This window comes from Dromaius novaehollandiae, chromosome 4 (genome assembly GCF_036370855.1).
Source record: "Dromaius novaehollandiae isolate bDroNov1 chromosome 4, bDroNov1.hap1, whole genome shotgun sequence".
Lineage (NCBI taxonomy): Eukaryota > Metazoa > Chordata > Aves > Casuariiformes > Dromaiidae > Dromaius > Dromaius novaehollandiae.
Genome location: NC_088101.1, coordinates 52,926,910 through 52,952,371, shown reverse-complemented (window position 1 = coordinate 52,952,371; position 25,462 = coordinate 52,926,910). Strand labels below are relative to the sequence as shown.

General features: G+C 37.5%; 1 protein-coding gene and 1 long non-coding RNA gene across 3 annotated transcripts in view; one reads left to right on the top strand and one right to left on the bottom strand.

The window, feature by feature from the left end:
* The window catches only part of SORBS2 (sorbin and SH3 domain containing 2), a 168,951-nt gene extending 156,772 nt beyond the window's left edge, over positions 1-12,179 (top strand). The window contains 4 exon segments of the mRNA XM_064511053.1: positions 1,795-1,902; positions 5,564-5,613; positions 9,269-9,375; positions 10,175-12,179. Of these exon segments, the coding sequence (XP_064367123.1) occupies positions 1,795-1,902; positions 5,564-5,613; positions 9,269-9,375; positions 10,175-10,236 (327 nt within the window). The 3' untranslated portion in view covers positions 10,237-12,179.
* LOC112986132 (uncharacterized) overlaps positions 1-25,462 on the bottom strand; it is an 82,299-nt gene that overhangs the window by 20,427 nt on the left and 36,410 nt on the right. For both annotated transcript variants that reach the window (XR_010389051.1, XR_003259938.2), the window contains exon 3: positions 3,688-3,841. This is a non-coding gene — a long non-coding RNA (uncharacterized LOC112986132). The remainder of the gene's footprint in view (positions 1-3,687; positions 3,842-25,462) is intronic.

Genomic DNA, 25,462 nt, shown 5'->3' with positions numbered 1-25,462 from the left:
CTAGCGAAAAAGCACTGAAATTCTTTCTAAGTGACCCTGACATTCCTTGTCCTTGTTTGAACAAGACATGGTATCCAATATGAAAATAAATGTAAGTAATACCTTTTTTGAGAGTTACAAGATCTGTTCCTGGGGAACCTCGCAGTCATGTGTACTGTTCTTTATTGGGCATGGTGGGAAGGCACACAAGTAACCAAGGGACATGGCTGAGGCCATCTATACAGACCCTAGAGCCTGAGTACTGAGAAGAACTAGAGGTCTGGGGTTTCTGTTACACAGTTCTACTTAGCTATTAATTCTCTATTTTTCAACCCATTTCAAAGCTGAATTATTTCTGAAGTCTGGGGAAGAGTTTCCTCTATAAGCTTAATGAGTATAGAGTTACCTATTTGAAAATTGTTGAAATTAATAGACATGCTCCCACTGATAACAGATTTGTTCCACAAAGTATCCATAATAAGATGAAGATTTATTTCCTCTCAAAGGTGAGCAAACACTACTGCTTTCCATAGTCAAAACTGACTACAATGTCAGGATGGAGAATTGTAATAAAAACACTGCAACATCTTTTTGGTTGTCATCATTTCTTGCTGCTTAGTCAACAAACCAGACTTCAGAATGAAGGACAGTTCCTATCCCTTTCTGCTTCTGCATGTTGTCCACTAACTACTGTACCACAAAGTCATGATTAAAATCTTGTCACAACCGTTAGACCAGAAAGAACATGAGAGATGTTTCCAAGATTCAAATACCGCAAGTGAAAGGAAGTTGTTCAGAGAGCTCTTAAAAGTAAACTGTATACTGATGATACCTTGGTAATTTTTATTACTGTAAAAAAAAAAAAAGTAGTTATATATATTCCAACTGTACATACATATATATATATACACACATACATAAATATGTACATATATATATATACACACACACACACATATGTATAGTTGGAAATTGCTCAAATCTAAAGCCTGCCTCAGGATTCTGGACAGCAGAATACAAGGAGCTAGCAGTGGGAAGTCGCACCACCCTCTGTGATGGTAGGAGGGATGTGCAATGTTTTCCTGCCTCTTTGCCCCCTCCCTTGGGTTTCCCTTTCTTTTCTTATTCACCCTCTCAGCTCCTAAAAGGGGCTTTTTCTTCTCTTCTTTGGATTTTGTGACTATTTGCTACTAGAATGTGCCAAGAGAGGTTTCCAATCTCAGCACTCCCCTTCCCTCACATTCTTCCCACACACACCCCTCCCCAAATTCACATTTGCCTCACATCTCCTTAAGTGCTGATTTTGGCAAATATTTAGCTGATTTAACAGTGCCCTTAACAAAACTGGAAGTTTTCTTTGAAGTACTTTCCGTCAAGTACTTAAATTTGCATATAGAAGGTAAGGAAGGTCTGTCGTCTTTTTAACAGATAAGAGCTACAACAACTGTTAGTGGTATTTTAAAGACACCTACGCCTTTCTGCTGTTTGCTGTTGTGCTTTCTGTATTATTAACAGGGGTGCTTCAGTGGGCACGTTTTTAGTGCCAGTTCTTATACCAAATGCATTGTGCATGTATAATCTTTTAACTGTGCAAACTTACATGCCAGAGAAGCAAACCCTTGGAAAAAAGATACAGTTGAAACAATGAAAATACCATATCTTAACAGCACTATTCATTATTTGCACCTATAACACACTTGCCCTTTGTTATCAAGGAAAGCATGTCCAATTTGCACATATGAATGAAGCAGCAAAAAATCCCATGATGCTTCATTCTGAAGCTCTCAATTGACACAGTTTTTATGATTTCTCTAGGCTGATTTAAAGAGAGAGATATTTGTTATGGGTAAACCTCCTCGTAGCCCTGTGATGACTAAGAGATCCTGCAGCTCACCTGTCAGAGGTCACAGCTATTCACACAGGGTATGGTACTGTATGCCCAGTGTGCAATAATAGCATTTCCATATAAAAGGAGCTCAGTGTCTAGTCTTTCAGTATTCTGCTTTTGCCCAAGTGTCTGAATACTGTCAATATACCATGTTTTGCTCCTGTTGTGCTTCCATGCTATGTCTAAGTAAAGCCAACAGGTTTTTGTGCACCAAAACTTATGATTCCGTAAATGTATTGTATCTCTGCAGTATTGCATAGTATTTCCAGTGCTAGAAAAACGTAAGAGGTCAAAATTCTTTATATGATTTAGCCTTTTTTTTTCCTGAATGGATCCTCTTGTTTCAAAGTATTTCTAGTTTATTAAAACTGTCCAATAGTCAAAAATTTATAATTCATTGCATGTACACAGGCTTTTGCGAAGCTACATTCTTGTTTTTAATGCATGTCCCTCTTTCAAAATATTTTGTTGCTATGGTAATCTGTGTTGTATTCACTTGATACTGCCCTTTTTCTCCAAGCACTGCTATTCCACACTGTCATGCTCCTCAGCCCTTCCTTTCATAGCAGTGTGAAACTATAACAATTCTATGTAGCCTGAAGCTCAGATTATACTTAGAGTTTGTGTTTGGCTCAAAAATCTTATTCAAATTATGCAAAAATCTGTATGAGAGTAAGAGTTTATGCATTATTTTTTACTTTCACTTCAGGACTAAATTAATTTCTGCATCTCCTTCTTAACATTTGGCCCTTAAAACTGATAACAGGATGAATTGTTTTCCATGTACTCACTGCTGATTTTAGGGTATTGTCTTACTGTTGGCTCCCTTTTTAAAATGTTTTTCTTAAAAATATGCAGTTTTTCATAACTTTTAAAGTCCTGTGATTTTTTGGGCAGACTTGTGTTTGCTACTAGGTATGAGAGGGCACTGTTTTCTCCATCACTGAACAAATTCAACAGTAGGGAGGCCAGGATTCATGTATTAATAGATCAACACCATCACAATCACAGAGAAAGTCCCAACTTTGTATAAGATCCATAAAAAAAAAAAAAAAAAAAAAGATTAAGCCCTATTTTAATTTTTTGTGGATGGCAGGCATGTTATTTCAAATGAATGATATGCCACCACTACTTTAAGGGGACTGTATGGGTGCATATTGAGTGCATTTATGATTTTAATTCCAAAACTACAGGAGTCCAGTTGTACACACTAAATGCTCAGGTATATAAAAGTTTATTATATGCGAACACACAACAATCATGCAAAAGATCAGCTGTGCAATTGAGACCATACTTGACTACATTTTTGAACATTTTTGAGATGAGGCCCTAAAATTTTTACCTAGGAAATAGGATAGGTCTAGTGAACTGAGCAACATTTGCAAGTTAGAAATCCTCTGCACCAAGAGCTTTCATGGGGAGATAGATTTCATGGTATTTTCTGAGCACAATTAGCCAGGACTTGCATCAGTCCCCTTCCAGCCAATACCACTGTGTACAGGAATAAGAGCTTTGACGGAAAAGAAGATGGGGAGAAGGTTTCTTGATATGAGCTGGGGTAGTATTAAGACATGCATTCAGATGAAGGCAATGCTCCAAGGTCCCCCTGTTTAGACATAGCACAGCTGACTCTACCCTAGATCTCCCAGATTCTAGTTCTGCCATTTTTCTCTGTAGCTACAACATAAAGTTGAAAATATTCACTCACCTTGATCTTCTATAATCCGTTTATGGTTAACAACAGTAGTTAACTAGCAATAAAACATTTCCTATTTAAATTGTTGAAACATATACAGAAAAAGATGATAGTATTGACCTACCATGTTTCTTCTCAATGTGGTACATATTCAAAGCATTAAGTCATTTGTAATACTGTTTAGGATGTTGACTTTTCACAGTTTGCAAGAAAATCCTTAGCCTTGGTTGAGTTCTCTTGTGCCTTTGACTATCTTTGGCATTAGCTCAGTTACAGACCTGATGAAAGATGAGCAGAGAATAAGGTCAGATTTGAATCCAAACACCAAGACATCTGCCCAGTGAAATATTTTGTTCTTGCTTGACAAGCCAACTGTTGAAGGATGTTTACTGGGAACTGAAATGTCTAATTTTCAATCTTTATTATTGGATTTCTCAGTAAAATTATCCATCTTTCTTGTACACAAGTCAAGCAAAGGTAAGTGAGGGAGAGAAGACAGTCAAAAAGTTAAAAAGTAAAAAAAAAGAAAAGAAAAAAAGAAAAAAAAAAGAAACTTTTCAAAACTCTTTCAAAACATCTTTCCCACCTAGCTCTCATTAATATGAATAAAAATTCTGTTATTCACTGGCCTGCATTGTTAGGCACCCTACTGTTTTTAAAAGTATAGTCTACAGACTTTAAAGGTGAAGTGGAAAATATTCAGTGTTGTCTGCCTTTACACATACAAACATCATGAAAAGAAATTAACTACCTCATCTGGAGATGATGGGAGGGGGAAAAAAAGAAAAACCACTATACTGCATTTTAGTATTTAACTTACATCATCAGGCCAGGGGTTAGTTACCATGGCCTTGTCTCATGGAAGACTGCATCATCTTTGAGAGTAAACTGAAGCAAAATTTATTGGAATAGTCAAACCCAAGAAAGACAAAAGCATGGAGCAGTAAGACAAGTTCCAAGGCATCAAGATCAGGCTGCAGTTCTTAGTTCATGAAAGAAAAAGAAGTGGTATGAGTTATGTTTGATATCCACACTGCTAAAGCAGATGCAGTTCTCAAAATTGTATCAGCCTCTTGTATGGCAGTCTCTTCAGCGTGATGGTAGGGCATCCTCAGTCAACAAAGAATATGATCACCACACATCAATAGCTCTTCCAAGCAGCTGCTCCTCCCCTGTTTCTGGCCTGAGCCAAATTCTGATAGATATGTCAGTGGCTTTCTAAACAGGATAGGATTTCCCTAGGAGGGTAATACTTTTCATTTATGTCATTTCCAGATTTATTACATATTAGTGGTGATGCTCAGTTAAGAAAGAAAAGAATTCTTTTCATAAAACTTTGCACTGGAAATACATACCACTTTTTCCTCTTAAGTAAACGTGTTAACTGTTATTTTCACACAATTACATGCATTCTTTCAAAAATTTTCTGCTCTTTGCCTCCCAACAGCCTGCATGACTTTGTGCTCCCTCTTCAGATCAAACAGTATTAATTACAGTATAGCATGATATGCCTGCCAAGTTAGTACTCTCTGTGTGTAATGTGAATTGGGATGTTGTTTGTCTATAGATATTCTAAACTCTGCCATTAAATACAGAAGATTTTATTTCTGCTTAGCTAAAAATATACTTCACCTAAGGAATGTATAATAATGCTCTTCTGCTCCATCTGATTTTTCTAATGCTATTTGTTTCAGTGTTAGTGAAGAGGCAGTAGGGTCTATTCCAAGTTTTTACTACAGTACAAATAGATTAAATTCAATTTTGTCTTAGTTTTCATTATATTCTCCCAAAATCATATCTTTAAACCTGCAAAAGTTCTGTTGCTTGCCTTATGTCTTAAGAATTTATTGTGAGGTTTGTTGGTGGAAGGTCGGGGGAAGGTTGTTGGTTTTACACAACATAGAATATGAACTCTCAAGGGACTGTGTGTTATGCCACTATCCAACTATTTGAAATTCAAACTATATATCTTTGTTACATTTCATATCATTTCATTTCAGCCACAGCGCCCTGTGTTTGCTCATGAAAACATACACACTGGGGGGGAACCGTAAGTATACTTCTTGTCTACTAAACCAAAAACGTAACATTTAAACCATAGCCATTACATCTTCAAATAATTTGTTAATCTGCCAAGTACAGTTATGAAGAGATTTCAGAGAATTACAGATAACTGCATGATGTAGGAAGATACCCAAGAAGGTCCCAGAGAATAAAGCCTTAGTTGCAGTATGTGTAAAAATAAAGTGTGACTTTTTCATCTCTCTCCTCATTATTAGATCTCCTCAGCGGAATGCCAGTTAAAGATTTAATATTAATTCAATTCATCTGCTTCACTGACTTGATACAAATTATTCAGAAACAGTTCTGGATGTTAACAGAAAAAATAAATGGATAATGTTGCAAAATTAGATATATGGAAGCCTTTCCAAATACTGCAGAAGAACCTAGATCCTAAGCCTTATTTTCACAAACAAAATAAGCACTTGGGATAAAACAGGTAATGGTATTTGGGTGCTTACCATTACAACACAAGTACAGTGCAAGGTTTTTTCTTTTGTTTTTTTAGTCTTGCACTCAGGTCCTGCTTCACTGATCTCTGAAACCAGTAGTCATCCTTGAACTAGCCTTGGAGTGCTTTGGAGTAGGCTCTATTAGATGAAATTACCTAAATATAATTCAGGTTTAACATCTAAAAATATTTAGAATTTTGTCTGTTAGTCACTTAAAGAAATAGCAAGGGAGAAGAGAAGGGCAAAGAGTTATCCAATAATTAGACCACAGACAACATTTAATGAAAATTGGACATTTTGGTTTTGATCTCACGGAAAACTTTTCTCAAGCTCCTGCCAGTATTTTTGAGCACACTGAAGCTTCTACTTCTATTTTGTAAGCAATAATTATCTGATTAACTTTCTTCAACATAGTCTCAAACTAGTATATGACTGAAGTAATTTATGTCTAAAATATAAACAGAAATATATTCAAATTGCCAACCTCTTTGATTGTTCAACCTTGCAAATGGCAGTAGAATCTTTCATATTTAAGAAATTTTTTAATTATCGAAGAGAGAATGAAGTGACTAGAAAAGGAAATATTAAAATGGATTAGATGGAAATAACTAAAATTAGATTTCTAAAGTAAAAACAGTGCTAATTAGGAACTTCTCATTATTGTATTTGAGTAACTAATTCATGACACATTACATCTGCAACTCCTGTACTTTAATTAGTTCTGGAATATCATCATAGCTCTTGCCTTTCTGGAATTATGATAAGCATGACAGAAAATGTTATTGCCATTTTATTTTTGCACAAATTGTTCTGACTCCTGCTAGGTAAATTACCAAAGGTAATTGGTTAAATTACCAGTCCTATTCTATTTTGTTAATATGATTCACAGCATTTAGATGAAATCTAAAGTAAAAATATCAGACTTCTCAGATTTGGGGAGGTAACTGCCAGTTGTGAGAACTTAAGTTAAAAATCATTTTTTCCTCCACTGTCTTTTGTTTCTTCAAATCAGCAATGTGAAAAAAGTATATTTATTCAAGAAGATCATCATTACACTGAGCCTAGCACAAGTTTGAAAATAGAAGTTTCCAGTGGGACTTTCAGGAATAGGAATTTATTACATAAAGAAAAGTCCTATTTAAGCCAATGGAAACTTTGCCTGAATGATACAGAGCTGATTAAAATCTTCTGTACCAACCTCAAGTCAGTGAACTGTTAAGGGAGGGGGGAAAAAAAATGAACATCATGATGATGATGTTTTGTTTCAATACTTTGAAATGACAATTATTTCCTTTGTAAAAATTATACAGTTGTGCCCTGCTCCTTTACATGCAAACAGTCTTAGCTGGGGCAAAGACAGTAGAAGAGCTGACACACGCTGCCTCCCCAGAGCTCATGGGCTTTTGCAGAGAACCATGAGCTTTTCCTGTGGGCTGTTTGCCAAGCACGCTCAACTCCCCATATTAAGAGCTTACTGACATTCTTTCATATCCAAGAAACTCTACTAAAACCTGATGCAAAATGAAAGCTAACAACTTTGGTAGTCTCATACCTCTTTCCATTTATCCAGTTCACATCCCTTCTTCAACTTTGGGGGGGGGGGGGGGGGGGGCTTTGTGAATAATGAGTTTCCTCTCTTACATCACCGACTGCAGCCTCTCACTAGCTCAGGGTTTGGTTGCAAGTTTTGTTCTGTTTTGGGGAGGGTGTTAAGAACTAAAGCAGCTCTGCTGTCTAACCTTGCTCTCAACTCCTGTTAGCAGCTGCAGTCTCAGGTGTTTCATGCTTTCCCACATGTACTGCAGCTACTCATTCTTCCTCATTTTAGCATCCCTCTTCTGAAGGGACTCCACACATACTTGTTATATATGCTTTTTCTCTAACTACTTACCCCATCTTAATCTGTTTTATTACCTGTCCAGCTCTGAGACTGCTCTGACAGTCAGACATACTCAAGGCAGATACAGAGGCCTTTATATCCAAGAGATAGGAAGTCATAAACTAACTTCTCCTTACTTGTGGTTTTTGATTGTGAGGACATCAACTTTGGCAACAGTATCTTGCTGCTTCCACCTGCTCAGTTCATCTCTTTTCCCTTCTTCTACCCCAGAGGAATAGGGAATTCTGGGATTTTCTTCACAGAAATTTTTCTCCCTTTCACACTTTTTTTTACTACCCCCAACAACTCTTCCTTTTGGACAGAAACCATTTGGAAGATCTGTTTCAACCCTGTAGGTAGGTGACTCACATTTTGCTCTGTTCCCAGAGTAGAATAAATATGGAAAAACCATAGGATAAGCAAAGGAGCTCCTGCTGGTGAGGTGGCAGCTCTAGGGAAGCCTGCTTGAGGGGAGGAATAAACTTGAAAGATGCTCCTTGCCAGTACCCAGGCAGGGGGCACTTCCCTCAGTCACATTTGAGCTAGGCTTCTCCACACTAACCAGTTTCTGGCCACTTGGTTCAGTGTAAAAGGACAGCTTAAGAAAAAAACACCCTTGCTTTCATCTGTGGTTTTTTCAGGTAGCTATTACTCTCCACCTTCCCCACAGAAGGAGGCACCTCTTTTACATACAGTGCTCTTAAGTGCCCCATCTCTCCTCAGCAGTAGTTACTGAGGAGCCCAGGAAGCTCCCCTGTCACAGTGCCAGCCTGTGAGCCCCTTGCCTCTGCACCCTTCTCCCTGCGTTCAGAGGGACGCGAGGCCCCTGGCTTATACTGTGTGGCACTTTGCTGGGCCATGTGACAGGGCACCTGCAGTGTAGGCTCAGCTTTCTGACCCTTACAGGCAAAGTCATAACGTTAGGTGTTGATGATGGGAGTTAAGAGGCTAGCCCATTTACAACCTCCCTTCTAAAAGTCTTTGTGTTCCCAGTGACTCAACTATAAAATAATGCTTTTTTCAAAATATTAGAATTCTGTGTTTTAACCAGCTGATTTAACAAATGAACCAGTTGAGGAGCAATCAGGCTTGCCTCGAGTCCCCAGCCTTTCGTGTCTGATGAGTTACCTTTCAGATAAAGCAGGACACTTGCTACAGAACAGACCTAGCCCTGAAGTCTTCCACCAGGCAAAATAAACCCTTTTCCCCTGTATTTGTAAGTATCACTTAATGTCTGAACCTGCTCTTCTACTTCAGCAGAGATACAAAGAACTTTTACTTTTTTTTAAAATGCATCATTTGTCCTATTTAAGGTTTCAGGCTCTGTATAACTATACCCCTAGGAATGAAGATGAATTGGAGCTCAGAGAGGGAGATGTCATTGATGTGATGGAAAAATGTGATGATGGATGGTTTGTGGGTATGTTTTAATTTGGTTGCTTTTTCATTTATGTTTTATTCATGACCTTTGCTATCCTCAGTTTGTTTAGTATCTTATAACCTAATTACACTTTGGTATTCAATGTAATAAACCTGAACCTGGCTTTATCAGGAGAAATCTCAACCAAAATCTACTGAAGTTAGTGAGTACTTTGGAATTGCTGGCCACAAATTGACATGTGCCTCTAGTCTGTTAGAAAGCACTGTTGTCATTCTCATGGGACACAAAATCAATTATGCACTATTATGTCTCTCTTCATTAAGACCTGATGATGTAAAGCTTACTCATATGAATACCTCTACAGATTTGACTACTTTTAAGAACCAAGTATTACTGAACAAATACAGGTTTCATAAATAGGCCTAGAAAAAAGTAGCTTGATCTTTACATAAACTTTCACAAGCACTCTGGCTAACTTTATCATCTTATTAGTCCTGGGCACTTCAAAAATCCACATTATTCAGTTACAACTGACAGTGTTCAAGTTAAATGATTTTCATGTACCAAGTTGAAATTTCAGCACATTAAGATTTGTATTAAATCTAATCAGGCTGAACAACTTAATCAGATATGCCTGTTTGTTTTTTTCCTTCCTGCAGTTGTAACTTGTTAAAATTCACAACTCTCAAATGAAATTCAAAATAACTGAGCTGTATTGTAAAAAACAGTAAATATTTCCACCATTTGCAAAAAAAATTTTTTTTTTTTTAAAGGGGGCCACACTTGCATAGTGATTTCCTATTGTTTCCCATCTTTCATCTATTGCTTCTAATTTCAGGAACCTCAAGAAGAACCAAATTCTTTGGTACTTTCCCTGGAAACTATGTCAAGAGGCTGTGAATTTTTTTTCCTACTTATTTATGCTGCATCTCTACAACACATCTGCATAAAGCTGCTAGAAAACATGCTACGCAGGCCTTCTGTTTTCTTGCTTGCAGTCTCACATAGAGGCCATCTAGTTCATCCTCATCCCATCCCATCCGCCAAACTTTCCAGCAGTATTACAGCAACGACTACAGCGTCAAAAGCTAAACTTTTCTGAAACAAGAGGAATCGTTTCAACATTTAAGTACTCGTTGTTTTAAACATTTTTTGAGACACAAGAATAGGAAAAGCCTGATGACAGGTACACAGGTGAATTGCCATGGGGGTTTGGGGTGGGCTGTTCCTGTTTTGAGCATTAGTGGTACTATCATGTAGCATTATGGAAAAAAAAATACATATTTTCAACATGCACGTGTTACAGAGGGGAAGTTGCTGTTTACTATTAACAAAAAAAAAGTTATTTGAGTTTCAAAATTATTTTTAGCTTGGCAGCACATGTTGCTTTCACTTCGCTGTATCACAGGTTTGCCTATTGTACTGGTTTACAATGTATGAAAAATTATAATACAGATTTTTTTGCCTGCACTTGTATGTTGTAACATATGCACAGTCATTATAAAATCTCAAGCAAGCATAGTGAAAAAACAGGGGAACTTAGAAGTGTTCTGAATGGGTGCAATGGTATGGGCTAAACCTTTCTTTTTTTTTCCACAAAAAGCTATAGTGTTTTTTGTTAAAAGGTAAGAAAGTGCAAGAGGTATGAAACCTTGCTAAACAGGATTTAATGAAGAGACAGACAATGATATAAGCATAGACAATAATAACCTGCTACTGATGTCTGACTTTAAATGGTTGTAATCAAAATGTTGTAATAGTCAGCAACATGAAATGTGACAGTTTAGTGTTTTTACGTATCACATGAATTTTAAGCAGGACGTAAACAGTGTTAGTGTAAAGTTTTCTAACATAGCCACCTGAAAAATATTCACAAGTATCATGTACTGATTTTATTTCACTACATATATATGTTAACAAAACCTGAGCTACACATTCTTTTTTAGGAATTTAGTACAGAAAAAAAAGTCATACATATTGAAAACTGATACATTTTAGGTTTTTTTTCCTGAATGAACAAGTATTTGAAAACATATACTTTCCTTAAACAAAGGCAAACATAAACAATATATGAAATTAAGGCACAGGATGGTAACAACTATGGCTTTATACAAAAAAAAATCGGATTTGGTTTCTTCAGCACCTTATAGATGGCAAAAGCTTTTACTGTATTTCTCATGGGTAAAGGATTGAAATTATCAAAATGTATTTAGTCTCTGTAGCATTTTGTACATATGTTTGCTTTTTTTTTGTACAGAGCCATTTTGTTGTTGATTTAAAAAAAATAAAATTAAGTTCCTTATTTGATTTTTGCCCTTTTCCACATATAAAACATTTCAGTGCATTTTTATTTACTTGCCCAACTTACCATAAGGACATCTGGGTAGTGCAATTTTGTAAAATAGCATTTTATGCAGAATTTTATTAATTAAAATATGGTTTACCAGCCAAATCTAAATGTACATATGTCTTTATTACTCAGAAATGTCATTAAGACAAAGGTAAAGAAACATCTTTGTGCAGCATACCTTTATTATTGCAGATTTCATGGCAAAAGCTTTATATTTCAAAGGCTTTCAATTTTAAATTAGATCTGCATGCAGCTTTGCTGTGAAATTAATACCTATCTTTGATGCCATTTATGATTGAAGACTTAAATATCTGTTGCCTGTGATATTTAAAAAGTACTGTTTCTACTCTGTATCTGATTTAAAAAAAATATATACAAGTTTTTCATACCTGTCTTTCAGGTAACTGACTTGGAATTCTTACAAGCAAAAGGTCTCTGTGGTTTTTTTTTTTCCTTGAATAGACTTCTAATAAATTTTGCTTGGAGTACACAACTGTTCCCCCCCCCCCCCAATCATTTCTCAAAATACATCTAATGTATAACAGAAGTGTTTGATATTAGTCGGTTTAAATGCAAATAGTCAGTGTTTCCTTGTATGGAGATTTTTTTTCCACCACTAAACATACAGGTTATATACATGGGCAGTTAGCACAGCCCTTGCTCAACAGCCATGTACAGCACTCAACTGGCCCACTTCAATGTCATCCTGAAAAAACTTGCATCCAAAAGCAACATTCTGGATTTCCTCCACTGACACAGTGCTAATCTAATACAAGGTGATTTTTCTGTTGCCAGAGCTACTACCCTTCATTCCAGAAGCACTAAGGTAAAATATACAACTGTGAAACCTGTCAAAGGTTCCCACCCTCTAATCCTTTCCTTTAACAAAAGCAAAACAAGAACTCCTCTGTAAAGTGACAGCATAGAAGTAAGATTTAAAAAAACAAAACAAAAAACCCCCAGATTTTAGGGGATTATCCTATACTTAGGACTTCAAGCAAAAACTTCTAAACAACAAGTTTAACACATTGATGTTAAAATAAACAAAAACGAACCTCACACAATGACAGGCAAGCCCCACCCCCCAGTAACAGTTTTTACTGGTGTCTCCTGTGCTCTTTAGCCCCTTCTCCAAGTCACACTGGCCTCCACTGCCAGGGTGTTTCCTCCCAAACACTGTATGTGCTGTACTTTTTAGCACTGAAGAATGCCAGCAAGCTGTATTTCAGCATGAATCATCTATTCCTTTGAGTCTGAGCTACAGTTGGTTTTTATCTTTACAATAGCTGTGCTGAAAAACAGAAAACTGACACTCCTAAATAAATATAGCTATATGGAATATAACCTATGTATAGACAAAGTTAACATTAACAACAGGGATGGCTGTTAAAAACACCACCAAATGAACTCCCTTGGCAGTATAAACGTGTCCTTACTGGGAGTGCTTCCAATCTGGACACTTAGTCAGTACCCTTCCCATGCAAAGTTAGTTTAAACCTACCAGCTGCATCTCTTCTTACAGCCTTATAGCCAAGGTGAAAGGAACCCTGGATGAAACAATCAGCTGTTGCATGGTTTTTCCTTGCTGTTGTACAATCCAGCGTGCCAAACACAGTTGGGACTTCACTGAAGTACTGCTTTGTACCGTATACCTGGGAGAACTGTAAGAAGCAGGAAGTATTGTGCTTTAATAACGTTTTTCTGTAAAAGCTAGCCTAATATTAATAAAGGCAGGAAGCACAACTGGCCAGTGTAGTCTCACTAATTCTTATGGCCTACAAGAAAAATGATGCATGAGCTACAGTTCAATGTAGTGATATATCCAGACCTGAGCAAAGGGTCACCGCAGCAGTTTTAACATTCTGTTGCCAGCACTGAAGCAAAGCATGTCGTCATGCTATTCTGTAATGCCTGGTATTTACTAGTTGCCTTTAAATGCTGATGTACAAAGCGTGACAAGAACACAGGTGCTTCCTGTACATTTGAAAAAGCAATGCACAAGCTAACATGAAGCAGAGACTAGTTGTAGAAGGACCTTAGGTCACTGCTGAGTATATTCTCTTACAACATTTATAGTTAGTAACATGGTGAAACCCTGGCCTTGTTCCAGGTAACAGCAAGCCCTGTTGAATTCAGCAGGGCAAGAATTTTCCTCAAGGATTGTATTTGCAATAGTGTTTGTATGTTAGTTTGGAAAGGAAATTACACAAAAGAGAAGCACTGAAGCAACTGAATGTCTAATCTGCACCGTGCAGGCAGAGCCCAGAAACAGTTTAACTGTTCACATTATGCAGCACCGAATTTGCAAGTCAACTTAAAGTCAAATTATATGTGCCTCCAGAGTTACAACAGCATATTGAAAGAGCCAAGGCTTCAGGTTGTTGTTGTTGTTGTTGTTTTAAAGATGTCATTACAGCACAAACCCTTGCTCCATCCAATACACAGCAATCACACCACAACCTGAATCCACCCATTTAGAGGGTAGGGAAGTTGCCAGACCAAAATGTAGAAATTGATGCATCATCCATACACAGAAAGCAGGGGAAATATTTAAGGCAGCAGCTTTTTTCCCTACAGCTCTACAAGTAATCAGTATTGTGCCACTTGCCTGACTGGAGGAAAAAACTGCTCTTTGAATTTTATCTTCTCCTTTGTCCGGAAAGTTGTTTTAAAAGCATAGCTAAAATTACCCCACAGTATTTGTTATTCTCATCAATATACTGGAAGCACAGTCATTAGCAAATTACAATTTTTTTTTTTTTTTTTTTTTTTTTTACATACCCACTGAGAATACAGTGAAAATCCATTGAAAGGGAAAACAAAAAAATGAATTCTTGCTTGTACTATCCTGAGTCATATACTATTTAGTCCAAAGAAAATGATGCACCTGACATACAGGCTTATTCATGTATTTTGTGTCATCTCCAAAACAGGAATAATAAAAGTTTGTAAACAAATATGTAGTGATGAAACCAGGGTAGAGCCTAAATAACCCTGCAGGTACAATTTTTGGTCTAATCCTAGTTGTTGGTTATACTGTACAGCTTAATTCTTCAGCAGCTCTGCACCCAAAACGCCCAGCTCCTATTTCATTTGCATCTATGCGACTCCCATATATAAAGTTACAGAATTATACCTTCTAGTATTTAACTTATGTTTATTCAAGAGTCAGAGATAGACTGAAGCTTAATTTGCATGTGATAGCAGACTGTTTAATATTACCAGAAAGTAGAAGGCATTCTTACTAAAATAGCCTTAATGCCCATAACAAATTTCCCTTAACAATTTTCTGAGCAGCATTTAAGTTTTGTCCCATCTAACTACAGATAGAGGTTTCCACTTGAACAGAATGACATTACATCATAAGTGACACATCGGCGGGGGATGTTGACTGTCAACCAGAAATACGTTGCTAGGTTTATCTTTGGTGCAGATACACAGATCTCAACAATTTATGTTTCTCACTGCCAACATAAATAACAGAATTTGAAGCCATTATTTCATCACCCATGTACAATGCATAACAAAATAATCCTCCTACACTTTCCATCCATCAGGGTAGACAGTAAAACACACTTCAATAAATATCCCAAGCATAATGTAATCATTTATATTTTCACCAGCAAAGAATTACCAGACACTTCCATACAGTAACTCTTGATCCCCCCCCCGCCACACCCCACCAAGAAAAGGAGGATAAAGGAGATGATAAACTTCTCTGTTGCAAGCCACAGTTTCCCTTCACAAGAGAGGGTCCTGTATTCACCCAGGTCTACTTTAGGTGATTAGCTCTAACCCCAACTGATTTTAATGGTAGTTTGCTATTTAAATACCTTGAAAGAAGATCTGGACCTTTAGCCACTTTCTTGGCTGTCTTAAAATACCTCCATTTCATTTTAATGTATTACAATGCTTTTTAGAAGTGACACTGAAGACACAAAGAAATGGACTGCTGTAAGTATCAAGAGAGTTACCAAACCTTCAGTCACTTGCATCAAAATTTTTCCCTGACACAGAGTTAAACATTCAACCGAAAACAGCACTGCAGATGGGAAACCCTGCAGTACGGAACATGTCGTTCTAAGTAGGTCAGCACACTGCGCCCATCGCTGGATAAACCCAGAGCATGCCATGACCCTACTCATGCTTCCTCTGCTGCAGGGCACTGGTCTAGGGTTTACACTCTGAACTGTAATGTGAAACATGGACAAACACTGGCTGGCTCCAGATCTGCTAAAGGCTTTTCTTACACTAACGCTGATTCATCTGTTATACATAGGTACTTTTCATATGTAGCTTTGGAAGTATTTGAACAGGTGAGAATCAGCCCCTCCCTCTTTAGACCATACAAGAGAATAAATTAAAGTGGCCAACATCTAAGGTAGCAGAGAGAAATATTTATATGCCATCTTTTATCCAAACAGCTCTGGGAACTATTAACAGGCTCCCTTCATCTGCTACTGCAGCCAACTGTGAGGCGCAAGGTGCAAAGCAACACCACACAATTTAAAGCAGCCAGTATGAAAGTCATATCCCACCAAAAGCATAGGGAGCTATCTAGGACATGAAAAATATCTGCTAGTCACCAAGCCATACCTATATATCTGTGGTCTGATGTAAGCAGATTACTAGAGGGGTGCAAGATTTCTGCAGCTACTACTTAAGTCATAGGGAGCACTAAAGGACCAATGGCCAGGGGAAAAAAAATTGTCCCCTACCTATGTCAGCACCAGATAATCATGTTTGATGTGGTTTTAAGTTAAAAACGATTTGTTTTTCAAGCTGTTAAAAAAAAAAGAAAGAAAGAAAAGAAAAGAAAGAAAAGAAAAAGAAACTGACTTTTCTTCAGCAGCAGACATCACTTTGATACATGATAACACCCTGAAACAACTACTTAGCACCCAAGCCCTTGTGGTCTTTTGCAACCCCCTCTTCCTTTGTTTACCTATTTCATCACATGATAATAAACTGGGCACAGCAAGGATCAATCTCCTGCTGCCTATTTGTACACCACTTAAGAGGACTCCCACTTTAAGGTTTTAGCCATTGCTTAAACACAAATAAAAATTGCTAGATTAAACTGTCATTTACAGATGTATTTTCACATGCACATCCTGTACCTTGCATATTTCTCAAACATCTGCCCCTTTAAAATCTTCCAAAAACACACAAAAAATCAGAGGTGGAGGCAAGGTGATTCCTGGGGGAGAAAGAACAGGCCATGCTGGAAATAGAGGCAGGAAGACCAAGGAGAGCTGTTTCAGGCCCTGGAAAGAGGATACTCGGCCTACTTAACGGAGGCAGTCTCACCTTCTTCCTTCACTACACACACCTGGTACTTCTTCCTCTAATGACAACTCCCCAGCAAAGCCTTAGCAAGGCAACTGTTAGATCAGATCAGGCTAGGAGGAGTGAGATCAACAGGGGAAAATTAGAACTTCTATAGCAAGAGATGTGGCTGCATACAGAAGTCAAGCCATTTCTTAAGAAGTTCTCCAAGCTCCATGGAGGGCCACTCTTCAAGGTAGCCTTAGCTACTTTTTCCTCCTGTTCTACTACTCTGCCCCTTCCTATCAACTCTAGAGGCAGGAGGACTATCGAGGGAAAGGCAGCAAGCTATGGAAGCATGAGAGACAAAGGAGCAAGCAGCAGCTCTGAGGCAAACTTACCTTTGTGCTACCTGCACATGCCTCATGCTGACCCTGTGAACCACTGGGCCTTTCTGCACTGGTGTTACAATAATACTGGTTTTTACAAGTGAGAAAAGCTGTAATTCTGTGGTAGCCTGTTCAGGGTCTTAGAGTATGGCTCTTGCACCGCATTATCCAGACAGGTATTAAAAGTATACCTGTGACATCTTGATCATCGTTTTCATTACTGAAATTCCAGAAGCTTCCAAAGATGCAATGTGTCTACTGCATCAAGCCATACCGTGTATGCTGAATAACAACTTCCACAGCATATGCTCAGTGTTGGTTAGGAGGTCCTGACTTTAAACAGCTTGTCATTCTCTCATGTGAAAAGACTTTAGCAAGTCATTTTTAAGCTCTGGAAAGTGTAACACCTATTGTAATTGCTAAAATGCTACTGAGGGGCTAGAGAAAAGCCCAGCCTTCAGGGAGACTTTGGGGATTTCCATGCAGTTTTTTGGTTTGGGGTTTTGTCATCCATTTGTTGTTGGGTTTTGGCAAGGATTGTAAGCAAGACTGTTTCCAAATCTTTCTTTCTACAAAAATTTCTGTCAGGAGAGGTTTACTCACATTTCAAAGCACTAGCTGTACATACAATGATTTATTTGTCTTCACATTGTAGAGACAGGATTTCCTTTGAAAAATCTGTGGAGGGATTATCCTCAAATTCCAGCCTGGATTTCTACAGTACTAAAAAACTTCAAAAGTTAAAGTTCCCAACTACAGTAGGAATGAATAATATTAACTCGCATTGACATTACACACCTAAACTCCCTGTATACTGGAATACCTCAATAGCAGATGCAAAAATACTGGTTTTAAATCTGTATGTATGTACATATGTGTGTCCAACAGTTTTCACATTAACTGTTCAGGATACAGTACCTAGATGTTGATAAAACTGAAAAGTTTACCATAGTTATGTTTCTGCTGGTTTTGCCCCATTGTGGTTATATCCTTCTTCACAATACAGCCAATTTTTTGAACGTTTTCTCAAAGCTATGCACTTACCCCTACATTCACTGAACAAAAAGCAAACAAATCCAGTAAAAGCAAGATGTGAAATGCATAATTAATTACTTTCACTCAGTATTTTCTTTTGCTGTTAAGAAAACTAATTCATGAACAAGTGACAGCATCCTTTTAACAAACAGAAATCAAAATTACAGTGAAGAAATACTTTAAGTGTAAACTAAATGTAAGTGTTAAGTCTGAATAACTTCAGTGCTCGTCAGAACCTTCAGAGATCCAGCTTTGCGGCTAGTTACGTTCTAAAGCTGCTGATCTCTGGCTCGCATCCCATCCTTATACTTAAAACAGAATACCATATTTGTCTTTCAGCTGTTGCTGTTTGTTATGACTTAATAAACATGGATAACTCTTCCATAGCAACTGCTGTTAAAATGTTAAACCCAAGCCACAAGGTGAAAGAAAAATAGACACTGACTAGAGTAGTTTATGGAACTTAAAATGACAATTGCATATTAAAAAAAACATTCTGATGTCTGTTGCTTAAAGAATTTAAATTCAGAAGATCTGGCACTGTGGACCACAAATGAATGTAGCCTTACATGTGATCTCATCATTCATGTATGAAGTCTCATCTCATGTGAGACTACAAACTGAATCAAGTTATCAATCTAAAAGTTTGACACATGCCTTGGAAAAAGTCTGGACTGCTCTACATTTAGAAAAACACAAGTACTCTTTCAGGCTTAATGCAAAATGAACTATTTTTCATTTCTAAGCTTCCGAGATGCAGGTTTTGAGTCACTAGACTAATGCAAAACCATAGTAGATCGCCATTAACAAAGGTATCTCTCTCATACACACCAACATGCACTCACTCAGAACGGTCAATGGAAGAACTCCTGTTGAATTCAGTGATACAGAGTAAGCCACTGCGAACCATACCCCGGTACTTTAAATGCCACCGATGTCCCTAGTGTCTCCTATTGCCTACGGGACTCCAAACACCTGGAGCAAGCCCAAAGGAAACACCAGGGAGACAGCTTCAATGGCATTCTTGCTGTCGGAGTGCAGCTGTATATAAGGACTTTGCTCTGCTCTGGTAAATATGAAAGGCCCTAACATTTTTGCAGCTCAAGGTAAAGGCAAAAGCTAAAAAGAAGCAATTAAAATGAAAGCCAGGAGAAATGTCAGAAGAAATCAGGAGCCCCAGACACCTAGGGCAGCTTTGCCTGCTATTTTCCTTCCACCTTCCACAAATGGAACATTGTAGCTAGTAGCATTTCTAGACTTTAATCATCTGTTATTTACAGCGGAGGACACTCTCAAATTAGAAGTATTATTCTACTTCTGAAACTATAGACAAGAAAGAGATCAAGAGCTGACTCAAAGATCATCTAGAGAAAGGCTAAAGCTTAGACCAGGAATAAAGTACCAGTCACAATTGTACAAGCATGAGTATTTTCTTGTTTAACTAAATTACTGTTCTTCCCTTGACACTTTAATTCAGACCTCTTTCCAGATATAAACTTTTGCTACCAAAAATAAACTAGAAGGGAGAAAACACAGTGTTTCCACTGAAAGAGAGACATACACACACACAGGCTCCCAAGCTTCATGGAAGCTGATGGAAATTTTACCACTAGCTCAAAGAAAGACAAGGTTTCTCTCATCATCCAGTAATGGCTAAGAGAACTATTTTATTAATCAGAACACTGTGGTTTGGAAAGAAATCAGAACATTGTGGTTTGGAAAGAACAGGAAGTAAGAAGACTCAAACATAAAAATCAACCTCTCGATTCCCCCAGACCTCTTCACCATCTCTTTAATAATTACAAAAAGCTTTCCTCTGGAAAAGGTCAGGAGGGTAGAGCTACCACATTGCAAAAAAAGGCAAAATGATGATGTGTTAGCTAAACATATAATAATGATCACAGATTAAATCAAGAAATAGAAATAATCATTTTAGAAGTACAAAATGAGACTTTGTTTTTATTAGAGGCAGCGCTGGGTGTCCAAAGAGTTATGTTACAGTTCTTAAATACAAATGTCATTACACACCTAGTGAAGTATTTTAACTCTTTTCCTGAATGTACCTAACTCTATAATATGTATTATGAAAGATATTTCTTAAATATAACAATTTCTATCTATGATTCATTCAGGTAATGCTGAATAGCAAGCACATCAGAAAATAGTTTAACGGGCACCTTATGTTGTGTTAAAAAAAAAAAAAAAGTGTCAGCATGTTAATTTATGAAGCTTACTGGACTTTGCTGCTGCCCTGGCACAAAGCCTTGCTAACTCCATTCCAAATTTACTCTTCTGGAATGAGTTTATTCAGCTCTCAGTGCCAAAATGGGCTTTAACTTTAAACCAAATAAGGTATCAGCTTGCCAAATGTGGAGGTGACGTTTGATCCTAGCTATTAAACAGAGCTGAACCACCGATGACTGAACGAGCGGAGAAGAAAAACAACTCCTTCCTTACAGTCAGTGTTGCAGTCCTAGTCTTTAGGATTCTCCATCAGAACTGCTACAGGCTATCAAAACAGGAGGACAAACCCTTTTCCATACACAACAGAAAAAACACATCCTCTCAGAAATCATTCAATTCTTAGAAAAGTAATTAAGCATGAGAATTGTGAAGTGCTTTGCAACTTTTTTTTTTTGGCTAGGAATCATAATAAAAATATGAGTTGATGTTACATCAAGCTCACAAAGAAACCAATAAAGGACAGGAATTTTCTTCCCAAGTCACAACACTCTCTAACCCATGCAAAACAGACAAATTCAGGCAAAACAGTAGAAATTCAATGATGGAAGCAACACTTCCAGCAATCGACACACTAACTGGAATCATAAGAACAGAGATGGAAATTCAATACACGTATATCTTAGTTTGCAAATACGTTACAGACCTAAATGTTCAAAATAAAGATGAATGGCACTTCAATGCCTGAATGCAACTTCAGCATTTAACCCCTTTAGACACTTTGAAGCACCTGCCATTTTATATATGCCTCCAACTCCTCCTTTGGCTTTTTTTCAAAATTAGAAGGAAAAGAAGAAAACCAGTGCTCAAATTTCAGAAAACACAAAAGTTCAGAAGAAAATATGTACATTGGTGGAACAAGTTATTTAAAATAGAAGATTTAAATTTCCACTTCAAGCTTGCTTAGACATCTATCAAATGGATTTTTGAAATACATAATTTCAGTAAAACATTTACTTTCCACTTATTTGCTCATTAGTTTAGGTCAGACAATTAATGAAGGCTTTAAAGGGCTCTAGGACACCTATTCTCCATTTGCTAAGTAGGAAGTTTCTTGGAGAAAATGAGTAGGCTTAATTCTTCAGTTTCTGCAGTATTTTCAAAACAAACTTGTAACTCTTACAAAATTAATGTGAAAAGAAGTACAAGACACAACATTCCTGGCTTCCTGAGCCTGAAGATAGGGGAAAAAAAATGCTGGTCAGTTTCACTGACCAAAAAAAATAATAATAATAAAAATAAAATTTAAAAAAAAGCCTAAAATGAGGGGACAGTTGAGCCAAATTGTTTCAAAATAACCACAAAGCTGAGAGAGGAGAGAGAAAGCAGCAAAGGGTTGTAGGAATGCCCTTCCCCACCTCATGTGCCATAGATGTATTTGCAGCAGCTAATGCCTGGGAGAGGGGTACAGTGCTGGAGCCCCACTCCTCCTCTCTTAGCCAGGGCCATGAGAAGAATACCAGAGCTGCTTGTCATACCAGCTAGGAAAGAGAAAGAGGATTTCTCCTTTGCCAGGAAAAACTGAGGGTACTGCTAACTTATCAGACATCCACTAACCAAAAGCTGATATGAAAAGTTCATCAGGATCCAAGTTATTAACCACTACTGCTCCCTGACCACGCAATTAGGAATAACTTGGATCTGTATATGAATAGTCCTATCTTACTGCTTTGCAAAATTGTTTTAAAATAAGTAACTTTTATTAAAAGGGGACTTCCTCTATACCCATATTCTCTGAAACAGAGAACAGGCCATGCAGCAGGGAATATTCTGGCCTTTCACCTCTGAAGAGCCAGTTGAAGAACATGCTGTTCCACATGTGCAAATGATTTTCAAGCTCCATTTTGTATCCTAGGCTGTTAGTGCCTAAATTTCACAAACAGAGGCTCACGTCAGTACAGTTTATCATGACAGAAACTAAGCTCCAAACTAGGACAGGAGGTTTATCACACTTCTGGCTTAAAATGTACATGTACTCTGAAGAGAATTTTGTTTTTTCTGCCTCTGCCAGGGTTTATTCTAGCTGATATTCTGCAGCCTATAACATACAAGATGAATCAGTGGTAAATATTTGCTATTTTTTAATCTCTGTTTATAGCTCAGCCTGCTGATTTATGAGGAAAACAACATTTCCTTCCATCGAGACAGGGAAACACTAGGAAAGAAAAAGGAACCTGTCACCCAAAATATTCTGACTTGAATTAGAAAGTATGCCTCTAAATAACTCCAGTGGTGAAGGATACTGTGCCATGGGCATAGCGACTTGGTTTTCCAAAGCTAGCAAGGTAGCATGGTATGCAATGATGAGAGCACCATGCTACTAGTCTTATGACTAATTGTTTGTCTCTCCCCTAAAGTCTCAGCAATTGAGCCATGTGAAAACATTCACTGCAGTTCCCCCACACACACTCTGGTCCAGGAAAAAAAGAGTGGTTGTACACTTCAGACTGCATTGGGTAGAAAGATCACACGTTGGCACAGATATCAAATGGAATGCCAATCTTCAGAGAGCAAAGGATTGCTTAAAACATGATGGTTAGCCGCAGCACAAACCAAGAAACTACATTATGATTCAGAGGAAGCTATTTTATACACAGATGCACAGCACTGTCACAGAATTAAGTGGAGGTATACTTGCACGTAAGAAAGGTTCGTAATACTAATGATCTTACAGTACAACAAAACAAGAAAAGCTATTAAAAGTAACCGTTTTCTTACATGGAAGCTTCAAAGGCACAAGAAAAAAAGTAAAGTCTGACACCACTGCATGTTTTCAAAAATTTATTTTTATACCTAGAACTGTAGATTTTTCAGACTGATTATGAAGGCCAAAACTAAGAGAGAGGGCTATGCCTGGGTATGCAGTTTGAGATCTGCACTATAGTTATCTTAAAAGATTCATCTTACTCAGTTTCATGTGGTTTCATTACAAATAATTTTTAAATTTCAAGATTTGCCTATTTAGAAGTCGCTCAGCATTTCTAGCAAAACCTGTCTCACGACAGTATTCCAATATGTAATATGCATTAAAACTAGACAGGGTAAAAGAAAGTAGCCGTTACTTCACTGATAGGAAAACACTTCTATTTAAGTGGATAAAAGGCTCTAATTTCAGTCCAGCTCAGCTGATCACCTTGGTCTAGCATGAAAAAAATGGAAGGCTTTAGGGAGATTAAAAAACAAAAAAGTACACTTTCTTAAAAACAGTCACCAAAAAAAACCTAGGAGACAGCCTTAAGCAGCATGTATCAATTCACTACTGCCTCCAAAGCTGGATTTTTTTTGAGAGTTACAGAAAAGAAAAGTAAATAGACTTAAAGCTCAACTAATGTTATATCAATACAAGAGGATCTAGCAATCACTGTCTTGAACAACAGCACCTTGGAGAGCAGGTCACCCTTCCTTTAAAAAAAGGCAGAATAAATCTTTCAGCCATTTATAACAGAATTCAGAGCTCAATCATATAAGCAGATAACTTTCACTGAAATTAAGAGGAACTACCTGCCTAGAAAAAGATTGAGCCTGCCCTCTCCCTAAACATATCTAACATTACTATAAGTGACACAAAAGCAGATCTCTGTAAAAGAAAGGTGAACAAACGTTATAGACACCTTAACCAATTTTTTTTTAAAAAAACCAACTAACAGCCATCCCAAACTGACCAGATGTCCACCCTTCAGTCACTTCACCAGCATTCAAAATGCTTAGCAGGATTTGAGAGGAGTAGGATTTCTAAAAAAATATAAGCCTGTGTATTAAGACATAAGCCAATAGCTTACTAATAGGAATTTGGAAGAAACCTCCCAAGCGAGTAAGTTGTTATACAACTATGGAATGTTTTGATACCGGAAACTGTCAGGGTCTGATCATAGGTTTGACCTGATACAGCACTTCTTATATTTCTGAATCCTTTTCTATCCAAGACCACTGCAGACTTCACTATTTGAGACTGACCATACTCAATGACAAACAAACTGCCCAAGAAAAAACTCTTTAAATTAATACATCTAAAATGCTATGCATTCCCACATACACATCAAAGAGAATACAGGATTCACTGGGAAAAGACAAAGAAAAAGGGTACCAAACACTGGAGTGTTTTCATCCAATACAGGTAACACGGAAGAAGAAAAAAAAAAAAAAGTGAGAAACTGAAGTACTGCTTAGTGATAAATTCTGACCGTGAATGTTTACCTTCAAAACATACAATACGTTTGAGCCACCAAGCCTAGTATCCCTGAACTAAATAGCTGCCTTGTCTTACTGCTGTAACGTGCCTGTCCTCCTCCACATCCATACAGTAAGCTGTGCTCCTGCAAGCTAACGACAGCCATCAACCTGCAAGCAAGGATCTATTTTCTGGTTCCTCATCTATTTATCATCATTCTGGGATGCTGGATAAAGCTGATTTGCTTCTTAATGGAAAAGTCTTTTGAGCCACTGATATAAATTTGAATTACTACACTTTTACCAAAATCCCTGAAGGTGTCCAGCAAAAAAAAGATCACAAGAGTATTAACCTGCATTTTATTCTTCCAGTTTCAGATTGCTTTCTTACTGTCTGTAGCCTGCTTAGAAAAGTAAGTGCATGGAGTAAGCAAAAGCAGGTAAATCCTCTGCCATAAGGAACAGAATCTTTTCTCAAAGGTAGGAGAATATTTTTGTGGACTGTTACTATGCCAAAAAATATATATATATATCCTAATTAGTTTTTATTCAAGCTGTTCTGTCCAAGCTCTGACTTGCTATTGACTTATTCAAAAAAACCAACCAAACAAACAAAAAACCTCTGCCTGACAAGAACTGTAGATACTGTCACAAAACAGGCCAAACTCTGGGCAAA